The 12,260-nt window shown below is 45.9% G+C and overlaps 1 protein-coding gene across 2 annotated transcripts in view; it reads right to left on the bottom strand.

The window, feature by feature from the left end:
- The window catches only part of AP3B1 (adaptor related protein complex 3 subunit beta 1), a 494,777-nt gene that overhangs the window by 153,224 nt on the left and 329,293 nt on the right, over positions 1 to 12,260 (bottom strand). For both annotated transcript variants that reach the window (XM_063963639.1, XM_063963638.1), the window contains exon 20: positions 1,488 to 1,638. In XM_063963639.1, coding sequence (XP_063819709.1) covers positions 1,488 to 1,638 — 151 coding nt within the window. The remainder of the gene's footprint in view (positions 1 to 1,487; positions 1,639 to 12,260) is intronic.

Here is a 12,260-nt window from a genome sequence, read left to right as displayed (position 1 = left end):
GCAATCAACTCGGGATGACCCCAATCTCTCAACATTTTTACCATAAAATAGAGATTATCCCCAAAATTGCACCTGCTCAGAAGATGGTCAAAAAAAAGTGTTAAATGCTATGGAGAATTATCACGTGTTAATTTCACCTGCAACTGAATTGGCACATAACCACTTTTCACGGAGAAAAAAAAGAATTGAAATCTTTTCACACAAAAACAAGATATAACCTGCAGTTGAATTCCCCCCTAAAGAAATGCCTGGAACAAAAGGTAACACTATCTAACGCCTGCATTTAACAAAGTCTTCATGATAACTTGTTTCCAAAAAGGGCCATTTCATAAATGCAGCTTCATCATACATTGCTAAAACCTTTCAAGCATGAATTATGATAACCTAGTACAGGTGGTTTTTGTTTGTTTTTTATAAGCACTAAAGTATAAAAAAAATAAAATGTTTTTTTTAAACTATAAAACTAAAGAAGTTATAAACGTGTCCACTTAAGTCAACAACATGGATCTACAATATAAAAAGAATCTCTATTATTATGAAACCGTATTTTAACTATTAGGGGTTGTGCTTTTCAAAGAAGTAAGCTAAAATAAAAAAATAAAAAAAATTCTGGTATGGTTCCAATTTGTTTTATATGATGTTGCTTCCCCCCCCCCCCCCCCCCACAATCAAGTATGGATCTTGCATTGCGTGACGTCCACTGAAGAAGACATATAATAGTAATGCTCCCACAGTTATGTCTGTCACAATATTATGTCCCACACAGTAATGCTCCTGATACCATATTATGCCCGCACATTAATGCCCTTGTCACCATATTATGCCCACACAGTAATTATTGCGGAAGCAGCTCGTTGTCAAGGGGCTCTGCTCGCTGTCTTGAACAAACCCCGCCGCCCATGTCTGCCGTTCATGCCTGCCTGCTACTATAGAAAACCCCCCTCCCAAAATTGCCGCCGCCGCCTTAGAGAAGACAGTTATTAAAGATACTGGAGCCTCCTCTAGTATCTTCAATAATTGTCTCCTCTGAGGCCGCACCCATTTTCAGAAGTACATTTTCAATAGAACATGGCGGGGGATGGACGGGGACGGACTGCGGTGGGCAGACGGCGCTGTGAGGAGCCCGTCCCACCCCTCTCTGTCAGAGTTGCCAGGCCCGAGACAGCGGTGACCCCAGTACCCCCCTGATGGTGGCCCTGTGCACTAGTGATGTCAAAGAGAGTTTCCAAAAGAGAAAATTACTTAACAATGGCAGTCCACTTTAGTGACCTCTATGCATGAAACGGTTAAAGGCACCCATTATTACTAATGCAACAAAGCAGTGTGATATGCCATGTATGGAACTTGTACACAAATAGAAGCATTTTGTTATCTTATTTCTCTACATTTGCGGCCTACATGGCAAAAATGGGGTGTGAGAAACTGTTTTACAATACTTCTATTTTAAGAGACAGGTGACAGCATCATATACTGAGGATATATCTCACCTTAGCGTTAGTCGCATGTTTAGGTGTCTGTGGCAGTGACTCGCTATCAGATCCCGATTCCGACTGTGAAACAGAGTCTGAACTTTCATCAGATGAGGAACTGGACTCCTCACTTTCTGCTGCGTTTCCGTTCTTCTCATCGTCAGATTCACTTAAAACGAAAAGAGAAGTCAAAGTTGACCACTACCATAAAATGAAACAAGGCAGCTCATACAGACCCCTACCTAAGCATTTCCCCCCTGTGGTCTTATATCCCAGAACTGTGAAATGCCATTAGAAGAAATTATTACTTGATGTCATATTGCTGAAAATTTTATATGAAATGTAAAATAAAAACGATATTAATGTATATGCATACTTATTCACTATATTTTACTGTGTTACTCACTTACTTACTATGGGGATGTTTCAGAGGTTTACGCCATATGAAATTTGAGGCAAAGGCCTTTTCTTTTTTTTTCTTCTTTTTTTAAGCATGTGCTGCTTAACTGGCCTGTGCGGCAGAGTTCTGGCTGCAATTCTGAGTAACCTTAGGGTTACTCAGATGGCTGATGTCTGCCCGATGGTGATCCGATGCTGCATCATCGGACACAGCAGCAGATCACAGAAGCTGGCAGTAGAAGTCTTTTTACTTTAGATGCCTCCTGCAGCTTTTGCATAATATCGCCCAGCTGCTGTATGATTACCGTCCACCTCTGAATTAGGCCCTATGTAAATAAACATACACAAATTGATTATATAACCCTACAATGATTTGGTCCCTGTGCATCTCTACTAAGTCTTTTGTGAACTTCAAGAGAACTCTTAATTGCAGAATATTTATAAGTGAGATATATTAAACATTTATAACGCAGATACATATGCTGTCCTTTGACCATTTGCATGGCATAGTCGCCTCAGATGCCACCACACCAGGCTTCACTTTCCCCTTATTCGACCAGTCAGAAAGCTCACAGGGGGAAGATTCTGCCACTCTCAAGAGGGACCTCACGGTCCCTCTGCCTTCCTGGTTCCCTCCCCTCTGTGTCTGCCGATCACTGTTGATTGGTCAGCCCTGCAGCACCCCACCCCAACGGCTGAAGACACTAGCAGCAACTGGTGAATGTTAAAATGCAGCCACTTAACTTCCCTCTTGACCCCCGAAGATTACAGAGAGCAGCTGGAGCTGAAAATGCGAAGTCGTAATGGACACGATGTTCTGGACATCGATGTTTGTACAGATTTTTTTTTATTTTTTAAATGATTCTTTTAAATTGCCTTTCTTTTTTAAATTAAAATCGTATTGGATATATATGTTAAAAAGGTATTCCTAACCTAACTCAATCATAAAAAAAAAAAAAAAATCTGGATTTTGGTACTTACCGATAAATCCCTTTCTCTGATTCCACAGGGGACACTGGAGAGCAGTCACAATGGGGAAATAGTAGGCAGTAACTGGGAGCTGGCACTTTAAAACTTTAACCGTGTGGCTAGCTCCTCCCCTACTATGTCCCCCCTCCAAGCCAGTCTACCTAAAACTGTGCCCGGGTAGAGCTGGAAGAGACCAACGTTAAAGTAGAGGAGGTTAACTAAGCCAAGTAAAAACAGGATAATACCAAGGACACCGGAAACCTATTAGAAAAAGGTTAACCTGAACCAAACAAACAGTCACTCAGTGACATGCAAACGGTGAAGTGAAAAAGGATGAAACAGCGCTGGGTGGGCGTCCAGTGTCCCCTGTGGAATCGGAGAAAGGGATTTATCTGTAAAGTACTAAAATCCTGATTTCTCCTTCATCCACTAGGGACACTGGAGAGCAGTCACAATGGGGACGTCCAAGATGGGAGGAAATGCACTGAGAGTCCTGTAAAACCGCTCGGCCAAACTGTGATGCAGAGGCTGCAAAAGTGTCAAACCTGTAAAACTTGAAAACGTAGGTCGGCCCGACCAAGTAGCCGCACGACATAAAGTAGTCATGGAAACCAACCACGCCGGGCAGCATCGTACAGAACAAATAAGGAGTACGACTTCCGAATAGCCGAAGTCCTATCCACATAGATCTTGAGCGCCCGGACAACATCCAACGATATCGAATCCGGAGAGTCCTCCGAGAGGGCCAGAACCACAAGTGGCTGATTGATGTGAAAATCGGACACCACCTTCGGGAGAAAAGACATGCGAGTACGAAGCTCAGCCCTATCTTCATGAAATACCAGGTAAGGAGGTCGACAAGAGAGAGCCCTCCTGGCCGAAGCCAGAGCCTGGAGAAGGACCACCTTCCAGGTGAAATATTTAATCTCCACCGACTCCAGAGGCTCAAATAACGAACACTGCAGAAAAGAGAGGACCAGTCTGAGGTCCCATGGCGCTGTCGGAGGGCAAAAGGGAAGATGTATTCGTAAAACCCCTTGAAAGAGGGTCTGAACTTCCAGCAGCAAGGTTAATTTCTTCTGGGAGAAAACTGAAAGAGCAGAGACCTGAACCTTTAGTGAACCCAGTCGTAGCCCTGCCGAGAAACCCGCCTGCAGAAAACGGAGAAGGCGGGCCAAGTGAAATATTGAAGGAGAAAACTCTCGACGTTCACACCAGGCTACATAAGCCATTCAAATGCGGTAGAAGTGAGACGATGTGACTGATTTTCTAGCCTGGAGCATAACCGTACGAGGAATCCCCTTCCTTTTCAAGATGGCCATCTCAACAGCCACGCCGTCAAACGAAGCCTGTGTAAGTCTGCATAAAGAAAAGGACCCTGTTGTAGTAGATCGTCTCGTATTGGCAGGGGCCAAGGCTCCGCTACCGACAACAGGTGGAGGGCAGAGTGCCAAGTCCTGCGTGGCCAATCTGGAGCCACCAGGAGGACCAGCGCGTCTTCTCTCTTGATGCGTTGCAGAACCCGAGGCAACAACGGGAAAGGAGGAAAGAGGTAAACAAACCGGAAGTACCAAGGAGTCGTGAGAGCATCCACGGCCGCCGGGTCCCGCGTCCGAGAGTAATAAAGAGGCAGTTGATGGTTCAGGCGGGAGACCATGAGATCGATCTGTGGTCTTCCCCACCGGAAAATCAGCTGACGAAACACCTGGGGATTGAGTGACCACTCCCCCGGGTGCATGTCCTAGCGGCCGAGATAATCGGCTTCCCAATTGTCCACTCCTGGAATGAATATCGCCGATAAGGACAGAGCATGTTCTTCTGCTCAGAGGAGGATGTTGGTGACCTCCCTCATCGACGCACGGCTGCGAGTGCCACCCTGGCGGTCGATGTATGCTACCGCTGTGGCGTTGTCGGACTGAACTCTAACTGCCCGACCGCGCAGCAAGTTATGTGCATGAAGTAGGGCGTTGTACACTGCCCGTAGCTCGAGAATGTTTATGGGGAGAGCGGATTCATGAATAGACCAGCGCTCCTGAAACCGATGTTCCAGGGTCACCACCCTCCAGCCTCGCTTTCCTGCCAACAGATGTGTCGAATTGAGCCACAGGAGGAGAGACGACCATGCTTTTAAAGGCAGAGTTACTCGCTGATGAAGAAATAGATGAGACCCTGACCACTGATGTAGAAGACACAGTTGGAAGGGTCAAGAATGGAAGAGTCCGTATGGAAGAGGTTAGAACGTTGCAACCATCTTCTCCAGAAAGCGAATGCACAGATACACTGATAACCGACGGTGTCGAAGTACCGACCTCACCAACGTCTGAGGAGAGAGGATCTTGTCCTGAGGAAGAAAAACCTTCTGACGGACCGTGTCAAGAATCATTCCCAAGAACAGCAAACGTTGTGAGGGGCATAAGTGAGACTTCGGGAAGTTCAGGATCCACCCGTGTCGTATTAGAAGGTCCTGGATTATCCGGATATTCTGAAGCAACAGGTCTGCAGAGCGCGCCTTCAGAAGCAAATCGTCCATATAGGGGACAAACGCCACCCCCTGCTTCCGAAGTAGGGCCATCATGACCGCCATGACCTTTGTGAACACTCTGGGAGCAGAAGAGAGACCGAACGGAAGAGCCTGGAACTGGAAATGAGCATCCTGTATCGCGAACCGGAGAAAAGCCTGATGAGGAGGCCAAATGGGAACATGTAAGTATGCATCTTTGATGTCTAAGGACGCCAGAAACTCGTTCTGCTCCAACCCTGCAATAACTGACTGAAGGGACTCCATCTTGAACTTGAATATCCTTAAAAATGGATTGAGATCCTTCAAGTTCAGAATTGGCCTGACTGAGCCGTCCGGCTTCGGTACGAGAAACAGGCTTGAGTAATAGCCCTGTTTCCGATGATGATAGGGTACAGGGATCAGTACCTTTGTGGACAGAAGCTTCTGGACGGCAAGCCTGCAAAGCAACTCTCCTGTCGTCGGAAACTGGCAAACCCGTGGTGAAGAAACGCTGAGGCGGTCGGGTTTGAAAATCAAGCGTTTAACCGCAAATGATGAGATCCCTGACCCAAGCATCCAGACAGGATTGTACCCAGACTTTCCTGAAATCCCACAGACGAGTCCTGAGGACAATTGCCCGGCCCAAGCTTCCATAGCTTTGTTGACCCAACAACCTACCTGCGCTGGGCGATGTAAAACTCCCGCCTCCGAGTAAATAGTCTTTAAGGTGGTTTCCAACTTCCTATCAGATGCTTCCTCCAGCAAAGTCGCCCCAGGAACCGGCAGCACCGTCCTTTTGGACAGACAAGACACCGAAGGATCCACAATCGGAGGGGTCTCATAAAACTTTGCGCTATCTGCGGAAAAGGATAGGAAGACAAAAATGTCTTTGATACCTGAAAGTTTGCATCTGGATGTTTCCAAGCTGCCGTCATGAGCGCATCCAGCTCCTCCGAAACTGGAAAGGTCACCGGCAGTTTCTGGTTGGTGCCAAACCTTGAAGGACATAAGGCATCCTGTTCTGTCTCCTCCACCTGTAATACTGAGCGAATAGCTGTAATAAACTGGTTCAGAGTCCTCATACACCTGATCGTCATCAGTACCCTGTACCTCTACGACCGCCTCTTCCAATAGAGGCATCTCATCGTCAGAGTCATGTAACACTGAGGCTAGCAATCTCTTTTTTGAAACCTGGGGAGGGGGAGTTAAGGACGGGGTCTGAGAAGGGAGCACAGCCCTACAGAGCCCTTCAACTGATTTTGCCAGGGACCGAGCCCATGCTGGTTCAGGCTCAGGCATCGGGACAAGCTGTTGGAACCGGGCCACATCTCTATCTTCCTGAGAAGCCCTCTGTTCCCTAGTTAAGAGGGACATAACCTCTGTGAGCTGTGTTGTCCAAACAGGATTTGCTCTGCGGCTGTGATGAGGGCTGAGCAGATGGCTCCGACCCACAATCCACACATAACAGGGAATTCTCAGACTGTCCCTGGGTGAATTTTGCAGAACACTTCTGACATTGGAAAACTTTCTGTGCTGCCTTGGAACCCTTTCCAGCCATGGCAGCACCTGTCACACTCCCACACACACACAGCAACAGGCAGAAGGGGAGTGAGGGAGCAGGAAGAGGTGCAGCCACACCAGCCCTGTGAATCCTGCACGCTGTGCAGTGTCAGGCACTTTCAATAAATTACAGGTGCCTCACCGATCCCCTAGCGCCCCCAGTCCCTACTGAAACTGCCCACTGCCAGGTATGAAGCCGCTGAGTCCCCCTCTATGCGATGCAGCGCTAAAAAAATGGCTGTCAGCGCATGCTGAGCCGCCGGGGCTGTAGGGAGCTGAGAGCCCAGAGCGGGATTAAGCTCCCCTCCCCCACCCCACCAGTAATGGCGCCCAATTCAAACTGCAAAGGCACCTACGATTGTAGCGGGGAGAGTTCTGTACCCCCGCTGGCAATGCGAGCTACGGCCTAGGGGGGCCGCCTCTTATACTTACCGCTGCCCTGCTGCCAGATTCTTCTGCTGGTGGAGAGGCCCCGACACACGCCGCACGCAGCGGTGTCCGGCCATCTCCAGAGAGCTCAGTGTCTCCTTCAGCCAGGGACCATCCCAAGCCGCACGCAGCTGCGATGGGACCCCGCCGGCAGCTCCTGCGGTGCAGACTGGCAGAGGCAGAGCTGCCAGTCTGTGAAGAAAGAAGAAGAAAGAAGAAAAAAAAAGTTTTTGGAGAGAAAATCCAAGAGTGTCCAGCTCCCTTGGGCACAAAATAAAGACTGGCTTGGAGGGGAGACATAGTAGGGGAGGAGCTAGACACACTGATAAAGTGCCAGCTCCCAGTTACTGCCTACTATTTCCCCATTGTGACTGCTATCCAGTGTCCCCTAGTGGATGAAGGAGAAAAAAACAAAAAAAGTCAATTTCTCATATTTTGTCATTTACTTAATCACCAGTTTGTCACTTGCCTTTAAAAATCTTTGTTCTGCAGTGATAACTCTGGTAATCAGGGATTAGCTGGCTACATCTGGAATAAATATTATTTAGCAACTTGAAATCACTCTTTCCCTTTATACAAATGAAACTTTCCTTTGTGCAATCACACAGAGCTACTGATGGTTACGGAGCATTATATAATAAGAATGGTATGGAACGTTTCAGTCATAAAAAAACCTGTAATAATTGAACTTACAGATTTCATTTGTTTAGTGCGGGAGCAACAATATAAATCACTTTTAAAATCATTAAATCCTGACTTAAATTAATAAAGTGATAATTAGGGCATTATGCTGTATTTGTTATGGAAGTGGCAGGGAGAGTTGCTTTAATTACTGTCTGTAATAAAAGGAGCAGAGTGCGTACTATTACCCCAATCAGGGCTGTCAGACGCCACTGAGCTAAACTGCAAACTCATCAGATGAGCTGGCAGCGGGTTACGGAGCAGAGGGTGATCATGTCTGCAGAGGCTACACATCTATTACCATGCAGCTTATTAGTGCCAATTATTAATAGGCTAGCTTAAAGTACTAGATATCAAATGAGGCAACCACAGGCCCTCTTTCCTCTTGTTCTTACCCTGCACTATGTGTCCCACCAGCTCTCATTATCTTTTGTCTCCTTCTCCCCTACAGCGATTCTAACAAAGTCGCCTCTGCGTTGGGTACAGTATACCTGAGAGCTGTCCTGTCTTCCCCTATGACTCATCCCCTGCCTGCTCACTCTGGCTACAGCCAGCAGTCCTGCCTTTCCCTTGTACGGGTGTAGTACGGCTGACCGGCGGTCAGGAGACCGCCGGTCAGCTTACCGACGCCGGGATCCCGGCAGCATACCGACGCCGGGATCCCGGCGGGGAGGGGCGAGTGCAGCAAGCCCCTTGCGGGCTCGGTGGCGACCTGCGGTCGCTACGGGTTCTATTCCCACTCTATGGGTGTTGTGGACACCCACGAGTGGAAATAGTCCCTGTTGGTCGGCATGCCGACCATCGGGATAGTGAGCCGTCGGGATGGTGGAGGAGGCCATGTGACTGTCGGTCAGCTGACCGGCGGTCACATGAATACCACCCCCCTTGTACTGGTCACTCTTCTCTATGGTTTTATTACATTGTTTGTAGTTATGCTTACGGTTACATAGAAACATAGGAGTTTGACGGCAGATAAGAACCGCTTGGCCCATCTAGTCTGCCCTTTTTCATTTATCCTTTTGGTAACTTAAACCATAATTGTTCCTTAGGCCTCTGTAAGGATAGTCTTATGCCTATCCAAAGCGTGTTCAAACTGAACTACTGTCTTAGCCTTTACCACCTCTGACAGGAGGCAATTCCTTACCCACTACCCTTTCTGTGAAGTCATTGTGTCCTTGTGTTCCTGTACTTCTCTTCCTTTGAAGAGAATCCATCCTGTACCTTGTTAAAACCTTTAAATTCCTGTATATTTGAACGTTTCTTACATGTCTCTTCTTTCCCTTCTCTGCTCCAAACTATACATATTAAGATCTTTTAGTCTTTCCAGGTAAGTTTTGTGCGGTATGCCACGCACCATTTTAGATGCCCTTCTCTGTACAGTCTCTAATGTATTTACATCCATCTGGATATATGGCCTCCAGAACTGCATACAGTATTCTAGTGAGGTCGTACCAATGACCCATACAGTGGCATTATTATTTCTTTCTGCTGCTGATTCCTCTCCCTATGCAACCAAGCATCTGACTTACCTTCCTCATTGCTCTGTTACATTGCTTACCTGCCTTTAAGTCACCTGAAATGGTTACTCATAAATCTTATCCCACCTCAGGAGTTTCCATTATAGTGACATTGATACTATATTTAGCCTTTGGATTTTTGAAACCCAAGTGCATGATTTTGCAATTTTTTTATTTATTTTTTTACATTAAACTGTAGTTGCCACATTCTTGCCCATTCCTCTAGTTTATCCCTCTTTGTGTCTCTACCCTGTTGCATACTTTTGTGTTATCTGCAAAAAGGCATACTTTCCCCATCAATACCATTTGCAATGTCACCAATAAAGATATTAAAAAGCACTGGCCCAAAATACAGATCCCTGGGGTACGCCACTGGTAACCTTTCACTCCTGCGAGTACACTCCATTTGCTACAACTCTGTTTCCCATCATGCAACCACGATCTTATTCATTTAACCGTCATGGAATCTAATCCCAAACTATCCAGTTTATTTCAGTCTACGATGCGGGACCGTGTCAAAATTATTACTAATGTCTAGATAAGCTATATCTACTACGCCCCCCCCCCCCCCCCCTTCCCTGATCTATTACTTTAGTCACCTAGTCAAAACAGTAAATTACATTTGTACTGTTGTGCACTCTATTTATACAGTTTACTGTACTTATTTTTTGTAACCTCTTTATTGGTGCTGCATACACCTTGTAGCTCCTTAATCAAAGAGTGAGGTGGTGTATCCGGGGAGCCCTCTTTCTGTGGTCGTGTGTGAAGACCAAAGCAATGGTCACCTTATCAGATGGATAGTGCACTCAATAAAGATATGATGATGTACAATGATAATCAATAAAATGTATACAAATTTAATACAATATGCATCATATACCTAAAACAACTACTAATAAAAGCATACCAATAAGGTAAGCTAGGAGCCGCAGGTGTTATATAAGGCAGGGTGGTCCAAGCTTCACCCTGCTCTGGCTCCTAAGCTTAATGATGGGTCACTCGCCCCTGGATGAGTGATGGTATTCAATGTTTAAAACAGCTAAAATTGTCTATAAGATATTGGAAAGCATACCAGAGAGGTAGCCGAGGAGCCGCAGGTGTTATGACAAGCAGGGTGGTCCAGACTTCACCCTGCTCTGGCTCCCAAGCTGACCACAAAGTCGATGTCCAATGAATGAAAGGTTCGGATTCCTGGTAGATCCAGTATCCAACGCGTTTCGAGATCTGTAATCTCTTCCTCAGGGCTTGATGGTGATGCTTGTCTCCAGAGCTGGCTTTTAAAGATGGTGGGAGGTTAATTCCGGGTCATAGGTCACAAAGACCGGAAGTGATCAACCAGAGTCCTTTTTAGTAAAACCTAATTATTGAAGGTGATGTGCTGCTGTATTAGTAATCTGTAGTAAACAAATTGTGCAGCTTTGGGTGTAAACAAGGTTAAAAACTAATAAAAGCGTTCGGCTGGACGACCGGAAGTGACCCGGACCGGAAGTCCGGTACCGGAAGTGACGTGGTGACATGGCCGGCGAAATAGGCATGCATTTAATATTGTGAAAGTGCAGTGTAAGTCTCTATTAGGACGGAATGAGAATAAACGTGGTGTGGAAGGGAAAGAACAGTTGTTTGAGGAGGTTACTGTGGCGTCAGTGACTGACTAAGTGCGGCTACGAAACCGGAAGTGACGCGATGGTTTGCGTGTCACCGACCGGAAGTGACACAATTGTTTGCGTTCCACCGACCGGAAGTGACGGAAGAAACAGCCGAGACGGCGGCTGTACACAGCAATGATCACTTGGTGATAGAATAGGAGAAAAAACATGTTAGTTGACTGGTAAATAGGTGCCTAATACAAGTCGAGGAGTGTAATGGCTGTGATAACCAGAAAGGTGGTTGAAACTACCAAATATGATAAATGTCACCGTTATAAATCGTGCATAAATATCTCCCAAATTATTCGTGGTGAAAATAGGGGGACTCATGATTAGCTGGACAGATGTTTAGCTATAAACATGAGGTTATTCAATAATCCGTAATACATATATAGTCCATATAAGTCGAAATTCTTCATAGATGTGGAAATAGGCTGAGAGATGTCCATAATTCGTCTCCAACAGATTAATTCTCCATAGGTCCCCATGAAGAAAAGAGAAACAAAATATATACACAAAATGGGTTATAAAAAGTATCGTTGATTGGTGTCTAAACAATGGTACATGCAGATTGATGAATTAAGTGTATTAATGTAAAAACCATTTGAGTTCAAAATCTTTGTTTAGGCCTTTGGGGCACAAGGACTGAAGTTTGTAAATCAATTTTATTTCCGCCTTTGCGAGATTTTTCTCCGTATTTCTATCGCGCCAAGTGGATTTTATGTGTTGTAATCCCACAAATTTCCTTATGGATGTGTATGAACAATTGTGTTCTAATTTGAAATGTTCAGATAGATTGTGTGTGAGGAGACCATTTTTTATATTGCGCAGATGCTCGCCAAGTCTTGTCTTTAGAGCTCTCGACGTACGTCCGATGTATATCTTCCCACAAGCGCACTCCACTAAATATACGACGTTACTGGTATGGCAGGTGATGAAATCTTTGATTCTAAAGGTGATGTCATTGACGGTTACTTCTGTATATTTGGAGGTTTCAGTTTTAATTCGTCGGCATGGAAGACAAAGCCCGCACCTATGAAAACCGCTTGTTCTGATAGGGTAGATACTTTTCTGGGGTAAGGCGCTTCGG

This window comes from Pseudophryne corroboree, chromosome 1 (genome assembly GCF_028390025.1).
Source record: "Pseudophryne corroboree isolate aPseCor3 chromosome 1, aPseCor3.hap2, whole genome shotgun sequence".
Taxonomy (NCBI): Eukaryota; Metazoa; Chordata; class Amphibia; order Anura; family Myobatrachidae; genus Pseudophryne; species Pseudophryne corroboree.
This window is presented reverse-complemented; position numbering and strand designations above follow the sequence as displayed.